General features: G+C 38.1%; 1 protein-coding gene and 1 non-coding gene across 2 annotated transcripts; both read right to left on the reverse strand.

The window, feature by feature from the left end:
• Nucleotides 1–2697: 2697 nt before the first annotated feature.
• On the reverse strand, nt 2698–8424 carry LOC142378823 (prostaglandin E2 receptor EP1 subtype-like). The gene is made up of 3 exons (XM_075463733.1): nt 8171–8424; nt 6449–7341; nt 2698–3981 (listed from the first exon to the last, which is right to left on the reverse strand). Exons 2-3 carry the CDS (start codon nt 7298–7300, stop codon nt 3703–3705), a joined length of 1131 nt encoding a protein of 376 aa, XP_075319848.1. The 5' UTR covers nt 7301–7341; nt 8171–8424; the 3' UTR covers nt 2698–3702.
• Nucleotides 8425–26241: 17817 nt separating this feature from the next.
• trnas-cga (transfer RNA serine (anticodon CGA)) lies at nt 26242–26323 on the reverse strand. The gene has a single exon. It is a non-coding gene; the product is annotated as a tRNA-Ser (tRNA).
• Nucleotides 26324–26818: the final 495 nt, after the last annotated feature.

Here is a 26818-nt window from a genome sequence, read left to right on the forward strand (position 1 = left end):
ACACACTCTGATATATACCAGCTCATAATATCCTACTAATTGCCAAATCATATAGACAACTTTTGGGCTGCACAGTGGTGTGGTGGTTAGCACCATTGCCTCACAGCAAGAGATTCCAGGTTCAACTCCCAGCTGGGGCCTTTCTGTGTGGAGTTTGCATGTTCTTCCTGTGTATGTGTGGGTTCTCTCCATGCATGTTAGGTTAATTGGTGTCTCTAAAAGTAATTGTCCTTAGGAGTGAGTGTGAGCATGTGTGTGGCCCTGGCTGTGATGGACTGGCAAACTGTCCAGGGTGTTCCCTTCCTCTCGCCCAATGACTGCTGGGATAGGCTCCAGCCCCCCTGCGACCTGACCGACAGATTAAGTGGGTGTAGAAAATGAATGGATATAGAAGTCTTTTTTCAGTCCTTGTCCTTGGAAATAAATGAATAAATAAATAACTAATCTAAGACTAATCTTGTTTTGTTGACCTCACCACACAGCCTACAACACTTTATGAACAAGAGTGACATCAACAAAGTCAGAAAGAAATCAATACCTGGAAACTAAGGGTAAACGAAAGAAAAAAAGGGGGAAACTAATCTTGGCCATTGTCTTTCTTCTTCTTCTTCTTCTTCTACTATATTGACAGAATCTTGTGAAATCTGTGTGTGTATGCTGTATGCAAGGCAAATTGACTTAAATAGCACATATCAACAGCTTAAAATGTTAAAACGGCTTAACATAGAACAAAAAAAAAGCATTAAAACTCCTGAAATCTTTTAGAGATTTTCTGGAGAAGTGGAACGGGTGAATGCAAATATCTGTGACATTTGCTCTGGACTTGTGGCAGAGATTTTCCACCAAACTCAGGTGGAACTCCAACTGTAAACAATGGAGGTGGTTATTTACACTTTTCTAGTTTATTATTGATTTATGGAGTACTAGTTTATTCTATAAAGTAGGTCACATGTGAAGTGAATTTGGGATTGGTTAAACATTTGGAGAAATCTCCCGACCAGCATAGTTTTTCAGGTGAAAACCCCTCAGAGTAAGCCATGTATATCACTGTTCACCAGTGGCAAATGACAGACAAGACAGAGTAAACCACTGGAGTTAGAGGTAAAACATATTCCAGCCGCAGACCATGTGAATTTGGCCATTAATAAATGTTGCTGTAGAAGAAACAGAAGCATAAAGAAGCTTCAAACAGCTGTATTTATTCGAAGTAGCACACCTAATCTTTAACTTACTCACTGTAAAGATGGATGTTCGTTGAACTTATGATGCAGAGCACTCGAGACAGCCAGACTCTGAGTCAAGCCTGAATCAAAGTATTTTGCTCAATAGTATGTTTGATTAAGTAAAATTTTATCTTCATGAGTTTTCTGAATAACCCCTTTCCATTTGTCATAATCTGTTGAAAGAGATACCAAGAATGACTCATTACTCATTAGAACATTTCTTTGGCATATCATGCCATTCTTAGAGGGAATTATGAATAACGTACAATACAGTGCAAAACTCATTTGTTTATAATTTGCTTCCAAGCAGCCAGAATTTCTTTGAATCTTTTTTGTGATCTTGAGCAATAGTTTTCCAGGATTTCGTAAGGTCTTTAAACTTTTTTCTTCAGGCATTGGCTGCTTTTTCACTCCTTTTAAGTTCAGTCCTTGTATCTGACTATTTTCAGAGACATATTTTTTGTTTGTTAAGCCACTTAACACTGGCCTATACACTGACTGTCATAAAAGAGGCCTCTCGCTCAAGGGACGAACCAGTGATTTGTCTACACATAACAGACAACTTAGCTAACAAGAGAAAACATATTTAAACTGGTTCACTTGGCACTTTTTTTTAACTAGCAACCTGTTGCAGAGGCACATATTTGTTCTCATTTCTTTAGTTGCATCTATGAAAAATATGTATATATTTACAGATGATTGTTAAACTATTTATAAAAACTAAATAGTAGTTTTGCGCCATCAAGATGAGTATCAATTAGCTGTTTACTGAAAACTTGGCACATCTCAGCATGGTGTGCAGTGTGTTCTTAAAATCTTCGATGTAACTGGACAAGTGGAAGACAAAAGAAGAAGAGTCAGGCCTAAAAAACTATCTACAGCAGATGAACAGAATCTGAAAGTGATGTCCTTAAGAAAGAGGAAAAAATCCAGCAAACACAGGACCTGAGAGATGCATCTGGACCTTCAGCTGATCCATCTACTGAAGCCTCATCAGAAATGGTCTCCATGGAAGGGTGGCTGTCAAGAAGCCCTTCTTAAGGAAGGGAAATAGGGACAAAAGGCTGAGCTGTGCCAAAGGACACAAGAAGTGGACTGAAAATCTGTGGCAACAGGTCTTATGCAGGGATGAATCCTCCCCAGAGCCCAGACCTCAACATCATTGAAGCAGTGTGGGATCATCATACCAAATACTGACTTTAAGAGTTGTTAGAATTGTACAAACTCCATTTTTGCCTGAAATACTGTAGTTTAATTTATGTTTACACATGCTTCAATAAATCGCTGGTACCTATTTCCTGTTTTCCTGTCAATATATAAACAAGTGAGCGATGGATTAAGACACACATGGTTTCTATCTATTTTTACAAGTATGGCTTATGCTCACTTTTACAAAGCAAACGAGAGGCTCAAGACTTTTCGACAGTACTGTGTTTAGTGGACACATACATATTCTACAGCAAAGAACTCTAAAGAAACTAAACTACAGTAAACTGACTAAATGAATGCTGCTGCTGTTTATACAGAAATGTGTAGGCCTACACACTGACACATCCACTCAAATATCCTCCTTATTAAAAAGAACAGAAAAATAAATGCTACATTTTGAAATAAAAACACATTGCACTGTTTTATTTACATTCAGTTCAAAGCTCTTTACATGTCCGAGGGTAACATTCACATATAATCTTATTTCATTATTTCCCTTTTTAAACACACTAAATTGGTATGAACACAAGCATACATTATCTCCACAGTATTTGAATATGTTTTAGTAAGGTACATTCAGCAGAATACATAACATTAGCAAAACACTTTTCATGCCTCTGGGTTTGCTCCAGAGCTCCTTGATGGTTATACTGATACAGCTTGCTTCTTCCACAGCTGACTCATGATATATAAGAGCAAGTTACTGTGCAAGTAGTCTATTTATTTTTACTGTTAAAGCTGGTGAAAATGAGGTTAAGAGATTAAACCAGACAATATTCAGTCTCATAAATATCCGTTCTACAAACCTCAGAGTCTCTCAGAACAAAGCACAGTTAGGGCTGCATTCACATAAATCTTTAACATTTCACGATGTGAATATAAATTAAGGAATGTTCACTTATTGTAAGTCAACGTTACAATAATATTTTGTGCAAAATCATAGCATTAGCTAGCTTCCATCCATCCATCCATCCATTATCTATACCGCTGAATCCGTCGGTCGGGTCGCGGGGGGCGTGGGAGGCTGGAGCCTATCCCAGCAGTCAATGGGCGAGATAGCTAGCTTCCATTCAAACCATAAACTTGTTGATAAACTTTGACGGCATGTGAAAGAGAAATTTTGGATTGAATCCATAAAGCATTTCTGAAAATAATTGACTGAGAAATGCCAAACTTTAAAACTTGGACTGCTCCACCATCATTGCCTTCCTTTGCATGCAGAGTTCTTTCAGTGACCCGGTAACTAAGTATATCCACAATGTTTGTCTTTCTACCGGCTCAGATTTGGCTGACTTTCTTTCTTGTCTAAGCTGGGGAAAGAGCTCTGCTCCCAGCGGCCTATCATGGTACCCCTCATGCCTGCCTGGCACTTAGCGATGAGGTAGATTTTGCGGAGCACTGTGCGGCGCAGCAGGATGTAGACCCAGGGGTCGAGGATCTGGTTCCATGTGGCCAACCTGACTCCCAACACCAACAGGTTTTCGTAGTAGGGGAGGTTGTCCTTAATGGTTTTTGTGTTGGAGAGGATCCCCGACATCAGGCCAAAGATCTGAAGACAAGAAAGATTTACTTTGTCAGTAATTTCAAAGAATAAAAACACATTTTTCACATAAATTGTTTTTAAATTCATTTAAATTATTTTATTTGTTTCTCTTTATATTCTTTTATGTATATTTAATGCTTCTTACAGTCCCTGCTGCAATTGTTTTATTTCTTTTATTTTATGTAAAGCACTTGAATTGTTTGTACATGAAATGTGCTATATAAATAAATTGGATTTGATTTGATTTGATAAAAGCTCAAATTTCTCAAAAATATCAACTTTGCTGTAGCAGCAGCAAAAGATTTCACATGTTAAAATCATCCTGTGGTATTTTCTGTGACATAGCTGTGCATTCAAACATTCAACTCAACAGCAGTTAAGACTATTATTAATATTAAAAGAAGGCTGAGTGATACCAAACATTTATCTGAACTGAAAAGCCTTGTTTCAATTAGTTTCAAAGTGGTTTTTGATAACAAAAACAAATGACAATCCCCAATACACAAAAATGTGTTACTCTATCATGTTAGGGAGAACAATACATCTGATAACTCAGTAACACAAATGTAAGGGTAAATAGTAGAACTTTCACCAACTGAAAACATTTGAAGCATCATGAAAAAGAAACTACAACAAAAAGACCCAAGACTGTTGAGCTCTTAATCAGATAAGATCAAAAAGGTCCAGCAGCTGGTCTCCTCGGTTCCCAGATGTTTACAGACTTTTGTTAGAAGAAGAGGAGATGCAACATAGTGGGATACATGGACCTGTGCCAACATTTTTGGGATGTGCTGCGGCAATCAAACTCAAGCTGAGCTAATTCTTTTTCATGAACTGGTAAAATTAATGATAATAATGATATAATATCGGTTCGTGAGATGATCAAATCCATACATTCTGTTTTCATTTACATTTTACACAGCATCCCAACTTTTCTGGAATTGGGGCTGTATATGGCTTTGCTGTAGTAGTAGTGCCAGAATTCACAGACGAAAATAGTGAGGTCACACCCTGTCATCATACCAAAAACAAGGACCGAACAACGTAAATTGGGTCTGTGTTGTTCAGTTCTGAAATGCTGTCAACAGGTTTATTTGTCATGGGGTTTAAGAGCAGTTGTGCCGTTTCTTACAGTCCCTACACAGCTGCTATGTGACTGATCTAAGCAGGGGCAAAGTTCCTCATTATTCTTTTTATACATTTCTTCCAGTTTTTTCCTTTGTAAAAAAAAGCTGTTATTTCTACTAGCTTTTGTATCAGCACATCATATTTTGATAGTTTATGTCAAGACAAAAGATGTTTACATTGACAATTCTAGTTGCAACTTTTCACCCTTCTTTTATTCATACAGGACTCAGACATCATCATGAAATCAAACTGGGTACTTTTGCCCGTAATCTCGGATCATACTTTAAATAACATTGTGTTTAAATAAAGAAGAACCCTGCTGTCCAGCTGTTACTGTCATTATTATCACAGCAATGTTCCTATATTTAGTTTACTTAGGGCTCAATAACTTGTTTAAAAGTTGTTCACAGGTGGTTGTAACAAAAGATCGGAAGTAAAGGAATATTACAAGTAATATTTATCAAATTTTTCATGGTAAGTTGTTTCCTTTTTTGTTTAAAGAAATATAAGATCAACATGCAAGATTTTACAGTGTAGGCACTGACTGCACCTACTGAGTGAGTGTCTGTGATCAATGCTTGCTACTAAATGTATTTAATTTCTATATAGTGCTTTTTTTTGTCTTGCTAACCACTCAAAGCAATTAACATAACAGCCCCATTCATACGGCACTTCATGTTCCATATATAGAACATTATTATCTATCTATCATAGATGTATTCACATGAGCACATCAGAAGCATTTGTGAAGATCAGAATCTCACGCGACACTCGTAGACTGGAGAAGCCAGAGTTCAAACCATTAAAACTTGGTGGATGACTGCTCTATTTCTAGTTATCATTTTTATTCCATTCCTATTTGACTCATATGTGCTGAAAGCAATGGTAAAGAAAACAAATAAGACCAGAAACTTCCCAGTCTTTCTTACACAGTGGCATTTGGTGTTTTGAATCTGATGCTAATTTAACACTTTCATTAAATGACAGAATCAAATATCAGATGATTAAACTTCTAGTCAGACTAAAGTTAGGTAAATCTAAGCTAAAGTTATTCTTCTATCACAATTGGAATACAACAATGACGGAGATTTCCACTGAGCACATTCTGAGCATGCTCACATATTTCTAAGAAGAGGTTGATCATGTAGTTGTGTAAACACCTTTGTGAGTTTTTATGGATAAAAGCTTCAAAGACAGAAAACTGTGAAACACAAATACTGAACATTATGGTGGATTTGTTTATTTTCAAGGATAGCCCCTTGAGATGCATCATCTCATCTCATCTCATCATCTTTAAACTCATCCCCAACTTTGCTTCCCCCTCGTTGCACTTCCTAATACTCACCAGCAGAGGGCACCAGCAGATGCACGAGGTGACCATGATACCCACCAGCTGCACCACCATCTCAATGTCATGGGACCTGGCTGAGTGATGGGAGCCGGGCTGCCTACGGAGCCGGGCCAGCACCAGTGTCAGTCCACTGATTGTGTTACACACCAGCGCCACAGCTAGTGAGGTCAGACCAAGTCCAGAGAACAGCGCCACAAATGCCACATCCTCCTTTTTAGTTTCATTGAGCACTTTGATGAAGCACCATGTCTTTCGGCCCTGATAGGTGTACGAGCCGAGCTGAAAGCATGGCAGCAAGGCCACACATAAAGCTGCCAGCCAGATGACAGCCAGGCAGACCTTTGAGCGCGTTTTGGTGACCAAGGATGAGTGCAGCAACGGTTTAGTAACACCAAGGCATCGCTCTACAGCCATGGCACAGCCCATGAAGAGTGGACATAGGCCGAAAAACACCATGCAGCCACCCAGGAACTGGCACAAGTGATAAGGAGGATCAGGGTTAGGAGGGCTCGCAGCTTGATAGAGGTAGAGTCGGATGACCAGGGATCCAGCAATAACATGGCCTATGAAGTCTGTAAACACCAGTGAAGTGGCAAACAGAAGGAATGTAGCTTTAGAACGCCGGCGCTGAAGGGAGTATGCGTTAGCCAAGATGAAGAGAGCCACAACATTGGAGATGATGCCCAATGTCATGCACAATATGACAACAGGCTTCACAGAGGTGACATTTCCCTGCTGTGAATGAGCTTCATTGGCCACCATGTCCTCCACCGTGCCTCCACTAGCATTAATCAGACGAGGGAGGAGCGGGGAGGCCGAAGAGTTATAGTGGCTCAAAGCGAACATCTCTGAGCGCCAAAGTTCATGGGGTCCATAGTTGAGAGGCGCTGCAAGAGAAATTAGATAAACATGTGGTTTGAAAAGTGCCAGTATGAATTAGTTCAACTGTTGACATCAAAAGAATATTTGTGAATTTTGCATAAACTGGAAGCTAAAGATTCAATGAAAAACATCAATAAATTAGAGGAGCAATAAAGATATAAACCCAAATAAACATGCATTGTAAGGAATTTAGATAATTTAGTAAACGCTCTGCAACATATTGCCTCAAAAACACCAAATGAGGGAATAAATTTGAAAGGAATGTTTTTAATCTTTGTAGCAGAGGAGCACTGAGCCTTTAATGGTTTGCAGGTTTACAATAACTGAAAGAGCTTAACTTTTGTTTTTGAATCTGCCCTGCTGAAAGATGCAGAATATTAGAACACAGTAGAGTTGGAAATGATGTCTTACTATTTAGTATTACTTTGCTGGTCAAACAGACCTTTCTGGCTCAAATCTCTTCCAGACTGAGGTCTTAATTCTTTAGAGTAGCAACTGCAGTGTTTTAGATCAGATTACCAAGAAGCAGAATGTTATGCAAATCGACCAAAGAAACCTGCATTTTCTGCACCACTGCAGACCAATGACCAGTTTCCACTTTGTTAATTCTAGTAAAATAGGAATGGATATTTGTACTGATTGCAGTATATTCTGCTCCTGAACATATAGATATAAAACTACATAAACGGTATCTGTTAAATAATTCTCATTAAGAATTTAAATACAAATTCAACTCAGTTTTCGCTTTCATTCTCTGGTTATTTTTGTACCGCAGAAAAACTTATTAACTAATTATTTTAATTTAATTTTAAACAAAACTGAGAAAAGGCTCACCAATATAGTAGGTCGGATACACTTCTTGTTTTTTTGCAAAGCAAATATTCAGAGGTACTCCAAGCAGCGCGTCTTTACAACAAATGCAAAAGTCCGGGAACAAATAAAGAAAATGTGTTTTTCCTAAAGATCAGAAGTCACGTATCCCCTTAGTTAAATCCACCGATGCAGGAAAAATGAAGGCATCGATATCCCTCAAGGAGCATTTTCCAATACAGACTTCATCTGTCCGTGCCATGGTGGCTTGAACATGTGAGGGATCCCCACTGACGCTGAGACACCGTGTCGTGTTTTTATAGCGCGCTTCTTCAGTCTGTGTGGGCGTCTCTGCTGCTGTGCGCCTCCTGAGTCAAGTTCACGTCTGCTGTGCTGCAGTCTGTTTACATTGGATGTTCGACCACTGCCAGTAAGCGCAATTTAACGTCGTTGGTCACTTTATGTCACACCTACTCTTCCTCAGTATTATCTCAAATATTTTAGGCCTGTTTTATCTCAGCTGCTCAGACTCAGTCTCCCAAATGTCCTCCTAACTTGAAGAGTTGGTCATTAAAAGGTTAATAAGCTTTGCTTTGCTGAGATCAGTTTGTGGTGAAGATGGTTTTAAGCTCCTGGATCGATTTGAACAGATTCAGTTGCATTGCATGCATTAATATTTCTTCTGTTTAGTGCGCAACAATGCGCTCAAAATAACCTCTGGAGTATCAGTTGTCCAGAAGGATCCTGCACATTATGGATGAGCTGTGCAGCAGTCAACAGAATTGAATGAAAAAAGAAAGAAAAACAGATGAGGATGAATGACGGCATATTTGTTTTGCATTTCTAGACCAGTTTGTTATTTGAACATTTTTTGGAAAAATATGGAAAAGTCATATTCACTTACAAACGGGCCAGATGTTCCTCAAGGACATGTTTGTCCTTCTGGTTTCTGGAGCTGCATGAGCAAAATATCCTCAGTTTTTGTCTGTTTGAGTGACACAGAGAAGGTGTTTATGCACCGTTCCTGCAAACTGGGTACAGGTGGTCATGTTTGCTCTAATTTTACAAGAACCTGGCAAGATTTAGACATTCTTGCACAGTCTGTGGTTTAAAGACAACATTTAAAATTGGCCGCTGGCTTACAGGAACGAGAGCAGAGGCAAAAGCACTGACACAAAGATTGGTTTATTTTTTTAAAGACAGACACCTGCAGGATGACTTTTTATAAAAGGTCTTTTACATGAATAAACATGAATAAAGACATGAATAAACATTGAGGTGGCCTTATCGAACTTAGTGCATCTTGGAAAAGAGGAGAAGTTAATAGAGAATAAACATTAAATAATTCAATATTTTTCTGATCTTAATCTTGGTCTTAATGACATGCAGGCAGGTCTGCAAGGCCGTGTGTTGGGAATGTCCGCACTGCACAGAGCAACATGACAAGTCAGATTGCCAAAGTCATTAAAATTCATGTTGAGGCGAGCATGAATATGTTAACAATCTGTAACTCTGTAACAAGACAACACCAAAGTAGAAAAGCAAGAGTAAAAGTAAAAGTTAAAGGCATTTAATCTACCTTTTTTTTTTATTTTAGGATTTTTTTTGGGTTCTGGTGTGCCTTGTTGGAAAGTTGCTCAACAGAAAGTCAGGGCCAAAAGAAGGGAAAGACAATCAGAAAAGGGCTCCAAGCTGAGATGTGAACCCAGGGTGGCTGTGTTGAGGAGCTTCAGCCTCTCTACATGGGGCACTTGCTCAACCAGGTGAGCTACCCGGCACCCCAATCCACCATTTCCTGTATAGAATGCAATCAAAATGAAAATCCAGATTCTAAGGACGACAGAGTTTTAATGACAACAAAGTTCATCAGGATTGTAGCTCAGGTGTTAAAAAGCAGAACATTAACTTTCACATTTTTGTTTGGATTTTTCCCTTTTCTTTGTGTTAACCTCATACTGTCATAAAGTGAAAAACTTAAATAAAATGCCCGAGAAAATACCCCCCCCAAAAAAACAAAAAACAAAAACAAAGTCAATGCTCAGGAAGCAATGACCATACAAGTCCAGGGTAAGAGTTGCTTAAATGTTTTGAACTGACTGATAATGCTTGAAAAACCACTGAACAAAACCTCTTACAAAATGTATTATTCTCACACATTTCTCTGCTCTCAGAGAGCAGAGAAATGTGTTACTCAGTACGCCAGTTACAGTTACAATTACTCAGTAACTGTAAAACAAAACAGAAGCTTTTTACTGTGAGTTTATGCACAATCAGTTCTGATGAAGCAGCTGTTTTTGTTAAAGCCCAAAGAGGGAGCTCACACTTGATCAGCCATATGAAGCTACTGCTAAGCCAACTTCATAGATCTCAGCAGCACATCTGAAAAGGCTTGTTTCAGTGTGTGTTGGTCCTGGACTGAATATTCATGTCTGTCATTTTTTCCTTCCAAGTCCCTCTTTACAATCAAGTGTTTGGCCGCCATTGTGTGTTTTCCCTCCAGCTCCAAATCGAGACCCCATTGCCCCCATTTTCCAGAAAAATCACTTTATAAGTGGTGCCATTTGGCCTCTGCGATCCACTGGCTGGTCCAATACTAAGTCTAGGGTTTATGATTTTGAAGGTCCTTTTTACAGCATTTCCCTTTCCAATCACCGCAATGTGAAAAAACCCAAAGACTGCATACCTAATGATCTCAGAAGCACCCTGAGATACAGTAAATATGTTCCTTAGATTGCTGAAGTCAAGAGTAAGGTTTCTCTCCATTCTAATGTAATATTGAAGAAAATATTCCATCTTGGCTTGTGGACTCAAATTTCCTCCACCACAACTGTCTGATGGCTCGTCTCTTTGCCCAGTTTGCCAAAATATTCCAAACAGCACATACCTGAATGTTATCGATTTATTATTTCTTGCCATCTCAGTCTTTTGGAAACTGACAGGAGTTTGGCACTTTCTTAAATTCAAAATATTATTGCAGAATATGATAGAAATTCATTCCTGTGTGAAAATACCTATCACAGCTACAGTGTGCTCGTCACATTGAGATGTCTGATGTCTTCAAAGTGGCAAAGGTAACCATGGTGCGTGCATTCCTCGCTGACATTTCATGGCTTTTATGAGTGGAAAGCAGCACACTATCTATCTGGGCGCCTCAGAAACTGCTCGCCAAAAATGAAACGGTGGAACGTTCACATATGAGTATTCAGCTGCAAGAAGACAAGCACGCTGTCAGAAACAAGCTCAACTGCTGTTTTAAAACTGTCTGACTGTCTGGCTGGACCCCAGAGGCAATTTTTAATATTCAGTTGCTTTTATTGCCCACCGCATGTTTCAAATTCTGCAAAAGAGGGCTTGCTGACTGTGCCATGAGAAACTGCAAAATCACAACAAGATGTCATCCTGTCTGGATGGTGTAAAACTAGAGACTTTGTTAAGGCTGATTTTTATGTCTCCTGCGGTGATAACTCTTAAAAAGAATCATCATGCTCTTAAGTGAAGATATATGATGCAGATTTCAAGTCAAAAGGCTAAGTTCAACAAGAGGAATTTAAAATTGGGCCAGAGCTGTTGCGATATCAGTGTTTAACAGTTTCACAAAACAGTGTAACGATAATGGTATGAATTGCGTGACATTAAGAGTACGATCAGATTTATTTGTCATACACAAAATTTGTTCTCTTCTTTTAACCCATCCAGGTTGGCACCTGAACACACACAGGGGCACACACTCACAGAGACAGATGCCATACACTGGAGCAGTGGGCAGCCACGCCCGGGGAGCATGGGGGTACGGTGCCTTGCTCAAGGCTCAAGGGCACGTCAGCTGTAGCAAGGAGGTGGACTGACACCCCTCCAGCTGTCAGCTTCACCAATCTTTGAGTGAATGCTGCAGCGGCACGCATCAATGAAGTCATCCCACTAGACGCGTGTAGAAAGCCCCCTATAAGCCCCCCGATAGCCCCTAATAACAGCAACACGGCAGCTATGAGCTAACAGTGCAATAGTACGCGTTCAGTCATTAATTCGTCTTAAAGTATTGGTAAAATAAAGAAATGCAAACCACCTCCTCCATTCAATAAACTCTGTTAACTTTAATCCTCCCTGTTCAGTGTCTCTTAGGTCTGAGTTATTTTGAGGCGGCTAACAACCTAGCCGTGACACTTATGAGCAGTCAGGGTCTTACCTGCAGTAGACACCACTGCAAGCACATTAAGCACATGATTTGTAAAGAAGCTGCTAATAATGTAGTACCACAGAACGCAAAGTATAATCTTTCTCATTATTTACACATTTTTGTAGCTGTACTTAGCAATAGTTACAGTCATCTGCAGTGTAGTCATATACTTAAATAATAGGGATGTTGGGCATCTTGTCTTCACAACAGATCATCTTCTAATAAAAGCACTCGGCTGTGAAATGAGAAGTACATACAGACAAATGAAAATTTCCCCTGACTTTTGTTTGATCCTGAAGACAACCATCCTCCTTTATGTTAGATTTCACACCACATTAGGCTTACTGTATTTTAATGGTGCCATTATAACAGTAAAATATTATTTAAATGTAGCAGTACTTGGCCATAAAAGAGTTCAGTAAAGACAGCAACTTCCTGTGGTCTTTCTGTGTGTGAAGACTGAAATGGAGCAGGATGTCACAGTAACTACACTCTCCATTATGAGCCTGTAAAAGTTATGGTCTGTGTTGGGATTTAATTACAGTGGAATGCTAACCTCATGGCAATCCAGGCACACAAAGATGCATCATGTTTTAATTGTGAGCATTCATTCATATGCAGGATTAAAAACACTCTCTTTAATGATTAACTTCCTGTAGACATCTGTTTTCCTTTAAAGATTTTTATAATTCAATTCTCCCTGTCATTTCTTCCAAAGTGTTGTCAAACACCACTTATTGTTATGAAAAAGTGGGAAAATGATAATCATTGACTTTTCCCAGCATATTAAAAAAATTTCGTTCGGTCCTGCGAATAAGTGACTTGAAGTAACTTGAACAATATCACATAGAAAATTAGCATTTTCAACCATTCATTGAACTAAAATAATCAAGAGAAGTTACAGTGCTTTTATGGAAATAGTTACACTCCTGGATTTGAACCCTTCTATGATCTCTTTTGGCTCAAATAACTTGCAACTGCATAATTGCTCACTAGAGAGTCATTAGCTTGCATTTTTACATGCTTATTTCCTGTAAGTAATGCTTGTTTCAAATTCCTTACATTGCAATGGGATCCAAACCTGTATTTTGACTTGACTGTTCATTTACCCTCTGTTTTTTCCTCCTTCAATCTTTCCTTTGTGGTTTTGACAGTATGCAGAATCATTATCCTGTTGAAATCCCCACTTCCTGTTAAACTTGAATTTCAAGACAAATGAACACATTTTTTGTTTTGTTTTTACCAGTTGACAATTTCAAGAAATTTTTGATATGATACAGAATTTGTTGATTGCAGGATGCCCGGTCATTGAGACAGCTAAGCAACCCCAAACCATAACATTTCCACCACCACAGCTGGCTAGAGGTTCTTCTCTTGATATGCTCGGTGTCAAGAGGCATTTGTAATAAATCAACCAGCAAAGTACAAATTTCTTTATTCTACAGTCTACGGCACAGAATGAGACAAAAGTCAGTTCTATGCTGGGAAGCTTCCCAGATGAGTAAATCAGGCATAAAAATGTACTTATGTAGCCAAGCAAATATTCCAAAACTATCCTTGTGTATGATAGCAAAGACATGCCTCCATTTAAATTCAAATTTCTTGTTGAGTTACCTGTAAATCCTTTGAAAGGTTTTAAGGTCCTGGAACCCCCCCCCCCCTCAATCACACCTGCTTGATTTGCTGAGGTGTTCTAGATGAATTAACAGACAGACCCAAACAGACAAGGACTTAATACAGCAACACACTGTCGGATATGTTCACTGGAAACCACACTGTGTGAGAAGCATTTGATGATCCTGGCTGAATTGTAGTACGATGTACACACTCTAAGCATCACAGTGACATAAAGTTTTATGAACTGAAGAACTGTAAAACAGCGGCATTATTTATGACTATGTGTTAATGTGTTCACTAGTTTGCCACTTACTTTTAATATCTTATATTTTCCTCCACACTGCGTCTTTCTTTGATAGGTCTGAGCTGGATGACATATCATACAGACGAGGCCTCTGTTGCTACAACTTAGTTTGAATTCCACGAGTTATGTTTATCTCACTTGGCTTCCTTCTACACTGTTCAGCTTTATTGTGGCTTTTATCATTTTCATGACTCCATGCCCAGTCCTATTGAGTGATTGGGAGACTCAAGTAACAGCAGCAGACAATGACACTGTTCGTCTTTGAACATTTCAGAAAATGTGATGTAAGAACACGTTTAGGGTCTTAAGATGGTCATCTTTCATCTGGTACGGCCCAAAATCGTGCAGTGTTTGCTGGGTATTAGAGACCTGTTGGATCTTGGCGTGATGATGTCACACGCTTCAGTAACAGAGATAGCTGCAGACTTTAGACAGGTTCCCACTTCCTTAAGAGGGTCTAATCAACGGCACCTAATCTGGAACCCCTGGTTCTAATTTTATGGCTTTGAAGAGATTCTGTACACAGAGGTTTACTTAATTTCTTAGTCATTACTGTTTTATTTTTATTTTTTATAAATTCAAAAGCTAAGAAAATATTTATTTGTATAATTTACCTAGTTCTGTATTATCTTTTCGTTTCAAAGATAATTAAGTGTCAAATGTCTTCAAACATGTTGATATAAAAGATATGATAAAAGATTTCTGGCTACTTAACTATTTCCTGTGACTGTTTCCAGCTGCTTTTTTTGCAGTAAATTACATAAATGTTTATTGATCATTGTTTTCAGAATATGATCATTTGCTCCATTTGATCATTTTATCTTCAGATTTCCTCCTGAATAACTAATGTTATGTATTCTCTAAATTCACAGAATATAGCTCATGTGTTTCCTTTAACAGTTGAATGTCAGTCTGTTTAAATTCAGCAGCTTAACAGCTGCTATGAAATACATCGAGTGCAGAATTTTTGACGATTTAACAGCCGAATAAAACTTCCACTCAGTTGTCATCATGGAGAAAAAAACTAAAACATTTTTGTGGCTTTTCCTCCTCACAAATCTTTCTCAGTGTCAAAACAAATTACATTTTTTCATTGAAAACTTTAACGTTTACATCAGAACTAATTCTGCTCGAACTGCCTGAGCCAAATGAACCCATTTTTGTCACCACCGTGGTGAATCTATATAGAAACTCTGGCTTTCTGCAGCTGTGTTGGCAGATGTGTCTGACTTGTGGAATGGTTAAGAACGTGACGCCCATCTGCTGAGACAGATGCGTGAAATGCATGAAGGTAAATCATGTTTCGTAGGATCTGAAAAATTCAATTTCTTCTTACATTTCATGAAACTGAAAACAACTAAATGTGCAATAGCACCAGACTTTATCGATCTGTTGGAGCTATTAAGGGTTTTGAGGGAGACTAAACATATCTGCATTATCTGATCCACAACCCACATCATTTCATGTGGGCGGTGTGCTCTGATATATGGGACGATAAAATGGAAGGGCTTGCTTCTGTGTAGTGATTAATGAGCAGTCTTGTCAGTGTGAATAAAAGCGGGGACGTGGTAATTAAAGTGGGTCTGCAGCGGAGGGTGATTTAAGAACCGCAGCCTGATTATCAAGTCAGCAAAATGTTATCAATAGGAAATAGTGACACAACAACAAACAACTCTCACACAAACACACAGTGGCTTAGTGTCACATACCCATGTCATCACACATTAAAACCTTCAAGGTGGGCCAGAATAGAGCTGCAAATATTGCCATCCTTTAACCTGATTTGTACTGATATTACTCACATCATACTGACAGTATGATTGTAAATATTGATGAGATTAATTTGATCTCCATTAAGTCAAACTGACAATGTTTTTATGTAATTGAATTTAATTGCCATTTTCTGCTTTAAGAGGTCTTTTAGAAACAATTGTTTCTAATGGGACCCAATGTATTCAATAAACTGTGTAATTGTATTTATCCCTTACTTTGGAGTGTGACATGTTGATTTTTGTGTTTGCATATGACTTGTTGATGTTTTTATTGTTACGTTGCTGATTGTTATTGAGTATTGGATCTTATTAAGGGTTCCAAAGGTTCGGGCCAGGCTGACCTGTTGCTGTATACATGAAGAGTATGGCTGTTTCCTTGATCTAAGTCTTCTGATTGGGTTTGCTTTGCTTACATCCGGCCGTAGATTTGTGACCAAAAGATGCAAAAAGGAAGAGATACAAGAGCTCTTTTATACCAGCTGCCACTGGCTTTCTAAACAGTCTCATATGATTGTTTTAGCGGCCTCACTATTCAATTTCCTTTCATTTGATCCCATGTTATTATGTATTATTTTGATGTATTGTTCACTGAGTGTGAACCTTCATGTTGCCATGAATGAGTTTTTTTCCAGCTGGCTGTACAACAAATGTCCCCCTTAGGGATAATAAAAATGCCTCGACCTTGACCTTAAATGGATGATTTAATGTGGGCATACATGCAAGATGTTTTATACCCACGTGCCTGATAAAATTTGGACAGACAAAACATTTATTAATTTCTTTATTTATTGTAAATATGCCAACTTCCTGGCATATTGCCGAGAGTTAAATAATCACTAATCACAACTAACACAAATATACAGACAGCAAGCAGTTAGCTTATCCACACAAACATCAGAAAGCAACTACCACTGCTAATGATGCTCATCAACAGAATCAATGTTAAAGCCAAACAATGTAATATTTTTACTGAAAAGACTATGTTTGGATGTCACCTCTTTGAATTCACCAACATTTTCATTTTGAAGTTTAACTGTTATTTAATGATCATGTTTTTCCCAGTTTTGGCAACTAATTACACTTAAATTAATTTAGCAATTTAACCGAATAGATACCACCCAATACTACCTAAATGCTTGATAAAACTGATCCAAAAATCTTTCTTTCTTGAGCTGACGCTCATTTTGGCTGTACCTTTATATTGAACGTAAATTTGTTCACACTGTATCCAAACATGTCGGTGTTTTTCAAAAGCAGCTTGAATTTGTCACTGGCTCTGTCATAATATGTCGTCTCAGTTCTCGGAGGTAACAGAATATTTAGTGAGAGAAGCCGAGAGGACAGAAAATGTCACTACTTAATGAGGATAAGGTCAATCTGGCCCGAAGCGATGAAGCCATTAATTCAGCCAAAGAGCCGAATCAGAGATGAAACGAGACAGTTAGCGCCTGCTTCCAGATTTGTGGTACAAAGTTAAGGAAAGATGTTGAACTCCCGTCTATGTTGTAATAAACGCTGGATGATTTCAGTCAGTAAACAAACGTATTTTGACTTTCTGCCAAATAGAAGTTTATGCTCTGAAGCATCATAGATTTCATCTGTTAGAACTAATCTGAGGAAAATAGGTTGATGTGACTGGACTGACAAAAAAAAAAAAATCAATTTCAACTACCTTCGTTTGATTTAGAGCAACATAGTGGCCGTTTTACATTCAACCGTCTTCTAACCATGACTTATGATTGATAGAAATTCTCTCTGGCATCACATATCATGTCAAACATAAATTACATGTTTGATTCATTTGAATATCAGGCGACCTTTTAGGCAAAGACTATTTTATCAATGTCATTCCTTCTTGCTGGATTACCACGCCACTAACACCAAGGGTTGGTTGGAAATTTGACACCATCCATCTCTTCACTCCAGCTCCTTCCATTTTATTTCTGTCTCATCACTGCTACAGCCATGATTTAATGTCAGTGCCTGTTGCTGGAGACCAGAAATCAGCAGGAATCGTCTGGACAAGTGTTGTCCCTGAGCTTATGCCAGAAGTCAAAATGTTCTTTCTGAGCTCTGATGGTAAAATGTTCAAATGTTCCTTATATTCAGCAATAAATGGTCCATAGGGATTGGTCAGATTGGGAAGGGGAATGTGCTTTCACTTTCTCTGCATTTATCTTTAGCCTGAGCGGTAACATAGGAATGAGTGCGCTGTGCTGTGTGACAGATTTAGTGTAGGCCGCACACAGCTGTGTGACGCTACAGGAGACAGTGTTGGCTGGAAGACGAATAACCCACCTTCTCCCAACCTTGAAAATGCCTTCAGGACACTGGAGTGGCTCAGCATAGTTTCTCCTGAGGTACAAGTTGAACCTAATGACACAGAAAGTAACATGCCAGCTCACATATACACAGCTGATAGTTACTGCGCTGTGTTTACCTCCAGTCTGACCCTCTCTGTTTCCTTTTTTCCCCCTGCAGGATAATTTGTCAAAGTGGCTTGTAACCAATTACTCTAACAAAGGTCAAAGCCTGCCCATTAGATTGAGCCATATTTTATCATAAAAACAGATTGTCACATTAACAAATGCTTATAGATTCTGATGGCTTCTGTGTTTATTTAATAGGACATGTACGTGCAAACACTTTGTGTGTTTTATTACAAGTATGTTGTGTGTGTATTGTCTTAACTACAGCTGCTTGGACAAGACACTCCTGACTTGGTCAGGACACTCTTGAAAAGGAGATTTTAAATCTCAAGAGTAATAAATAAATTACATGAAAAACAAGAAATCACAGAATTTATGCTTTACGGCTTACACAATTTGTTTAAGACTTCTATTAAGCATTTATTAAAAGTAAATGCTTAATTCATAAATTACATGAAACACACTTTAAGACAGATATGCGTCATTGTGACAACATAAATATATAATGTCAATAATAATCTTTTTACAGGCCAGTTTAAAGATAAATTAAAATAATAAAATTACCATCACAAGGGGACACATTTACCAGACCAGGTTTATCTTTCAATATCTGTTACATATCTGTTTATCTTAAGTCTGTTTTTTTTTTTTTTTTAATATCACCATATCACCATAACAAAGATAGGGGAAAAACCCCTTCCTCATCAGCTACTGTCTCCTTCCCTTTTAACTGAGAATCATCCTTAATGACTAAAACCTTACCAACTAACAACTAAAAATAATAAATACAATCATACCCTAATTTGGATTTTACTGCAAATACCGTGCGGCCCCGTCACAGCTGCCTTTACAAGCATTTATTTGATTTATTTTGTTGTTTAACTAGGAAGATCCCATTGAGATTACAGATTTCTTTTTCCAAGAAAAAGCACCAACACAACCCACAAACAAGAGACAACCACAGGTAAAAACATAGCATACGGTTTACGCTGACATCACAGAATCAGCTGAGAAAGGTTTTAATTAAAACAAAAGCTCCATCTACAATATTAACAACACAAACTTATTACTGAGAGAAGAAACGTTGCAAGTTCTGCATTAGATCTGAGGCCTTTTCTGCCCAAAAGCTGTCTCCAGTGAAGAAAAGCAACAGAGATATTTACTCTTGTTTTGCCTCTTTTTCTATCACTTCGAACCTTTGCTGCTAAACGCCATTCCTTTGTGATGTGCTGAAGGTAACGCTTGCTTGGCAGGAGCTCCTACTGTTGTAATTACTGTGCTTTTTATTCAGATACACCCTCCTCTTCTTATTCTGTTGGCACCAAGGGGACTAGAACTATGGAGGCTCTCATACCATGCAATGGTGCAAAGCAATATTACAGTAAAATGCAGTTCATCCCCAAAAGATCTGAGCTGTTTATCTCAGTTTAAAGTTGCAGTCTGCAGGATTTGTTGTTGTCATACGTAAAGTCCTACTTTTTGGCATTTTAAGAGTTTACATGATCTATCAGAACGCTTGAAGTTGAAAACGGTGACCTCCGTAGCCGCAAAATGCAAGAAATGCTTATTTTTTAACCGAAAAATAAAAAGTTATTCAACTTCCTGTCCCGCCCCATCAAAACACATGAGAACTCGTGCACGTCTACGTGCACGCCAGATGCGCGTACACGACTCCTCATTCATCAACTCACCTGTCATTTGCGATCATGGAAGACACAGTAAGTAGACTAGCCCGTAATGAAGTTCAATAGTCTAGATAAATAAGCGTGGGGACGAGCCTACCTTGTATCGCGCGTGCACAATCGGTGATTGACAGGCAGCAGAGCCCAGCTCGTAACCTGATTGGTTACCTTTTACCGGTCCGGTCTGCAATTTTGTAAACAAACCTGCTGGCTTTGGAGGGACCTAGCGGGACATATAGGGGACCTAGAGAACTCTTTTTTTTTGTATTGGGGTATTTAATGTACTACTTTCAGAATCCCCGGACAGTTCCAGGCATTATGCTTGAAAAAGAGTTGCAGACTGCAGCTTTAATGGCACATAGGAGTTTTTTTTAATGTAACCTCAATGCTTTTTCCAATACTGTTGATGTCTGTAGTCAAACTTTGAATGTAGTAAACATTTATTTCTACAAAGAGCACCTTTAATAATGTTTCTTAATGTTAACTTTTGACCCTGGAAATTGTAGAAAAACTACATAGCAGACTACATAGCAGACTTTAATTTGCATCTCATCGAGTTTTTCCAGTTGGCAGACAGTAAAGAAGTGAAGTATTATCATGAGTACGCTTATAATAAGTTATTCATCGCTAAATACAAGAAATAGAGACATTAAATTTGGTATGAAATCAAGAATATTCTGATTACAACCATGTGAATGTCAATCCTTTGTTCTCAGTTTAATGTTACATGATGATATTAGGAAGAAGGAAAAAAGCTGGATTATAGTCAGTGTGATTTCAGGCCATGCCTGAACTTAAGGTCTAAGCTCCTGTATAAATTATAAAAATCCTTTTGGATTAGTATGGTTTCAGTTTTATGCAAGGTGGAAGTACAGTTAATGTAAATCACCTGGAGTGCAAATTCAGGACATTAACAGCTGTAAACCTGAATTAGAATGATGATTTGTGAGAAATCACGAGTTTAAAGCCTTCTCGTGACTTCATTTATCATATTAGTAAGGGATATGGTTCGGTTCCGAGAGCTCTGTTTATTTTTTCCTGTTTCAGTCTCTCAGAAACAGCTGATGAAACAGCCACAGCTGGGATGAGGTACAAGAGTGGTTAGAAGGTGCTCTGCACTTTGCTGAACTCACTGAAGCTTCCAAAAGGATCAAACATCAATGAGCCTTTGTTTCCACAGCATCTCAGCAGTCTGTGTCAAACTTGGCTGATATTATTGTACATTTATTGGAAACTAGATGAAACTAAAATAAACTCTTTGAAGAATGATTTGAAAATAAAACAGCAAAACCGTTCTCAGAAACGGCAGTCTTTTTTTAATCGAGCTCTGCAGGACGACATGCTGCAATAACTTCAATTACAGGTTCATTTGTGAATTTTGAATAACTCTACTTCAAAAAGATCCTCTGCAGCTCAGCATTGTAAATAGTTTCTTAACTTTGTTCGCTGCAGCTGATTATGTAGTTTGAGTTGACTGATGATGTCTAATTTCCCTCTGATGAGAAGTTTTTAAAGGACTTCTCCATACAGATTTATCATGGAAACGTCATCATGTTCATTATGTTGAGTGTAATACACAGACCTGCGTAAAAAGTGTCAAACCACGGCTAATTTATTTTTATTTTTTCTCTTGTAATCTTCGAATTTGATCTCAAACAATAGCTTTTTCATTGGTCTTTCAAGGTTTTTCAGCAAACATTGGCTGCTTTTCCCCAAATTTTTTCCTTGCTAATACTAGTCTATGAATCATTCAAGTACAAAAAAGGCATCTTACTCATCGAACCAGTGTTGTGTTTGCACATGTCAGACAAATTAGCAAAGACCACTTTAAAATTGTATCTTTAGATGTTTCGTTACTAGCAGCCTGTCACAAAGACAGAAAGATATCATTTGACCCCACTTATTAAACATAGTTTGACAAACAATATGTTATTTTTGCAGCAACAAGATGATTCCCAAAGTTGCTGAAAAGTTGGTATTTCTCAGCATCCATCTACTGTTCACTAAAGCCCCAAAGGAAATGCTCTCCATGGAAGGGTGGCTGTCAAGAAGCCATTCTACAGGAAGGGAAACAGGGAGAAAAGGCTGAGCTATGCCAAATGGCACAAGAAGTGGACTGAAAATCAGTGTCAGCAGGTCTTATGGAGGGATGAATCCTCCCCAGACATTATTGAAGCAATATAAATATATATATATATATATATATATATATATATATATATTATTCACTATATTACTGACAATACTATTGACTTTAATATAGACTGACTACATTAAGTTAGACTACATTACAGACTGACTCAGTGTTTTCAGCTGTATTTCTTTCCATTTCCTGCTTTACCTGGTAATATATGGAGAAATGAGTTTTGGTTCAAAACCTTCGTGGGGTACTTTATAAATTATTGTTTTCTCCCATAAAGCTGACACAAAGTGAAGATTGAAGCACGTTTAGCTTCTCTTGGCTCATATTTATAGTGTTTACTTCTAACTTCTAATATTAAGGTTGGTGTTTCACAGACAACATATACTCTAACATGCAGTGAGCTGTTTTATTTAACACCCATTTATTTCGTCATTTATCTAGTTTATTTAACAGGATAAAATATACAAATGAATAAATAGATTCTGTATGAAAAGGTTTTTTTGTGAGGCAATAGAGGACATTTTTGTGATGATAAAGAATTTGTTTAAATTTTTCAGATCAGGACTGACAAATTTTTACTTGAATCTTGGTTTAATCGAGAATACTGCAGAAAATAGCTGGCACGTCCTGCTGTTTTCACTGTTCTTTGGTCCAATTTGAATAATCTAAATGTATTTCTCTTCAAACACGCTCATTCACAACAGCTCTCACAGTGATTTTTTTTGTTTATTTGGCATTTCTGCAACCATTTATGTAATGGAAATAATGTAAAGTGGTGATCCTGTGTGCGTGTGTTGTTCACTTCAAACTATAATCAGCCGTGTGTAGGCGGGCCTGAGGCCGCCAAATGACGACATTCTCTGCTGGAAACTGTCTGAGGGCGGAAGAGTGATTAGAAGAAGATCGAGGCTGGTGAAGTCAAGCATGTTCCATTGAGTGGGCACATTTGTTTACATGAAGTTTGGCTGCTAAATGTGAAGATGAAAGCGTTAAAAAAATGAAAAAACAACTAATCATCGTGGGAAACAACACTTGCCTCTTTCTTGGCATCATTTACAGTAGAACACTGGGACGTCTCATCACGTTTAAAACGTCCTGAAAGCACCTAGAAAGTGTTGACTAACAGTTCTTTTCTCACCAGCTGCAGCTCATGCTTCTACTGGAATCTTCATCACTTTTTGAAACATCAGATTTGACAGTTTTTATGACTGACGTAAGAATGAAACATTATTTAGGAAATAAATACACTCACCAGTGTTTGCAAACACAGTGACGAGGTTTCGATTATAAGCAGTAAGAATGTGCACTCTTGTTCTAACTTTCCTCAGACCACGTGTACACGGTTCGAGAGAAATTTAACCCTGAAATGGTGAAGTAGTGGTTTGGGGCCACAGTCCATCTCAGATATTCCGGTATGTTATGAACCTTCATGACATCTCAAGTCTCCGGGAACAGCTTTGCTTTGTGTCATCAGCTGCTTTCAGTTTTTAATGGGCCAGAAATGTCAAAACAAACTCCCAGATGACTGCAGATGTGTGTCAACTCTTGCTTCTCTTAAATTAAACCTGAAGACTTTTCCGTTTGCCACTGCATTTGATAAATTAACTTTATTAGAAGGAAGGACTGTGATTGATGACTTTCACTGCTGTTACAAAGTCCAGGGTGAATGGTTTTGAGGTCTCCAATGTGAAAGGAATGAAAAACTAAAATGTTTATTTAAAGAACAAACAAAAGGTGCAGCTGAGCCAGAAATTCATACAATACAAGAGACTAAATAAATAAAAACAACATAACAATAATAATTAAAAACAAACAAACAGCTGAAATGGGGAACTGGAAAGCAGTGAGTTGAAGTCATGTAGATTATGACTGAAGGACTGAAATAATCCAAGGAGAATATATACTGAGGCAAACTGATGAGGAAGTGTCTGCAGCTGTGGCTGATCGAGTCGGAGACAGATGAGGAAGTGGAGCCAAGAACCAAACAGGGATAAAGTAAGTAAATAAGAACATCAAACCAAAAGACTGAATAATTAAACCACGAAAAGAGTAGAAACTAAAAGGACAGGAAAAACAGAACACCCCCCAAGAAAAAAACACAGACCATGATAACTACACTGTACTGCTCTCTCTGTTTTACCTTTCTAAATTTAGTTTTCAATGCTTTAATGTTCTAAGGTAAAGCATTTTGAATCACATTGTTGTTGTTGAATTGTGCTACATTAAAACTTTTTTCTTGCCTTTCTATTTTGACAGGGAAAAAAACTAATATTATGAATAAAACAATATAAATGGCTTTTATGAATATGAATTTAAGAAGCCATTTATATGAAATAGATCATTGAATTAATCTGTATGGTTCCATATATTATTTATTTTGTATTTCCTCATTTATTATAATTTTCTATTTTTCAGTTATTTATCATATTATCTTTTTTTTTTTTAGTTACATGGATAAGTAAATATTGTGACAGTCTAGTTATATATTCCTGTTTACAGTCTTTGGGCTCTTTGCATTTTCATGATAAAGGTGATAACAACTTTATCTTTTGACGAGACTTGAAGGCCCTGGCCAAAGATATTTAGCCAGCACAGAACAGTTATTTTACTTTGTGGACTTTATCGTACAATGTCCGCTTACTTCATGCAAAACACTCAAGTTTGAATTCTCGTTTTGAATTTCTGGCTCTGGATTTCGCCCCAGTGAGTGTAAAACATCAGCAAAGAAGCACCTCAGCCGGACAGCGATTCGCTGTATGGACGTTATGTGTGTGTAACCACCAAGTCACAGGATGTCGTTGCACCCTGGCATCCTCACACACTAAACCTAAACCACATGTTTGGCACAGACTGCTGCTCACCACAACCAGACTCCATTCAATGACAGTGCAACATGTGGGGTAAAAAAGTTGTTTCTGCTTAACTGTATTCCGTGCTGTTTTTCATGAGGAGTGATTTATCTGTATGGTAAGCAAAGCAAAAATTAAATTCAATTAATTGGGGTTGACGGCAATGTTTTCATAGAAGTATGTTGGTTGCACAGCTCCAGACTACATCTGTAACAAGTAATATGTGAATCTTCCGCCAAAATGAGAGATTCCTTACATTTCACACGTACTGTGAACAGGTGTCAGTGATCAATACATATGATATATTTGAATGTAGTTCAGACACTGTGAGACAGGTCCTGAATTTCAAAGGTTCCAAAACTTGACAGAAGGGATGATTGACACAAAATCAGCAATAAATAAAGAAATAAATGATGTTTCGGTTTACTGTATGAGCGTGAAGTCCAACAGAAGTTGGCCTCTGTTTGCCCTTTCAATATGCATGTGATCTGATGGTTCTTGTCAAAGTGCTCTTCTGGCAGCATTTCTAAGGAGGTCAGAGGTGTAGATTTATTTTGATTCATACCTTTTTCCCTCCATATAATTAATTTAAATGTTAATGTATAGTCATGTGCAAAGGAAAGTACTGGACAACCTCTTTTAAGACATAATAAAGAGATCATCTTGTCTTTGACAGGTCTTTAAAGCAGCCTGTGATCAAATAATTATACCCTTCCTCCTTCCATAGAATGAAGAAGGTAAGTAGCAGCCAGGTGCTGATCATCATCAGGTGTGAGCTCTTCTATAAAAGCAGAAGTTGTGTCAATTTGGAGCATTCAGGAGGAAAGATGTCAGCAATGAGCAGTTGTTGCTGACCATCAACCTGGGAAGTTATAATAATCACATTAAGATCAGATTTATTGTCATGGATACAGTCACACACAAAAAATTGTCCTCTGCTTTGGCAACTGTACATGCACAGAGTCACACACTCATAGAGACAGATGTCATATACACTGGAGCAGTTGGCAGCATGGGGTATGGTGCCTTGCTCAAGCGCACCTCGGCACACAATTTTTGAATGCCAAGGTTGTTGGACAACCCACTCTAACCACTAAGGCTACAGCTGCCATATAAATTAAACTTCGTCACGAACAGGATTCGAACCTGTGCGGGGAAACCCCATTGGATTTCGAGTCCAACGCCTTAACCTCTCGGCCACCGTGACTTAGGATGAAGGGTGAAGCAATGTAGTGAAACAAATATTCTTCACAATGATATGAACTGCAGAAAAAAAATTCTTTAAGTGACTACAAATGATTCAATCGTGGGGTTTACTTAGTTTGTCAAACACTGCTTCTGCATTTTTACCTGATTTTTGTCAAATAGATTATGACATAATTAGTATGTCGTGTTGTTGTTCATCTGAGGTTGTATTCATTCAATTCAAATACCCCGTAGGGACGAGAGGATTTTTTCATTAGGTCCCGAAAAGTAAAAGCTGAGACCCTTAAAAGGGGTTTACTTTTTTCCCATGACGTCACATTTATAAAAGTTTTGAAAGATTAAGAGCAATGAGCAATGTTTTACAGTTGCTGTGTTGCAGCTGTCAGCCTACAATTCTCTGTGATGTTCATCCCAATCAAAAGTCGCTGATTTACACTCCTTTTTGACGCAGATAAGCTCAACCAGGCTGAGTTCCCGTAGGATTGAAGGTATGTGC

Source organism: Odontesthes bonariensis, chromosome 4 (genome assembly GCF_027942865.1).
Source record: "Odontesthes bonariensis isolate fOdoBon6 chromosome 4, fOdoBon6.hap1, whole genome shotgun sequence".
NCBI classification, from domain to species: domain Eukaryota; kingdom Metazoa; phylum Chordata; class Actinopteri; order Atheriniformes; family Atherinopsidae; genus Odontesthes; species Odontesthes bonariensis.

What these genes read in the sequence shown, in the direction of transcription:
- LOC142378823 (XM_075463733.1), bottom strand. Translation starts at nt 7,300, where the DNA reads ATGTTCGCTTTGAGCCACTATAACTCTTCGGCCTCCCCGCTCCTCCCT. An exon ending in TCTGCTGGTGCCCTCTGCTG is followed by an intron (nt 3,982 to 6,448) that starts GTGAGTATTAGG and finishes TCTTGTCTTCAG; the next exon opens with ATCTTTGGCCTGATGTCGGG.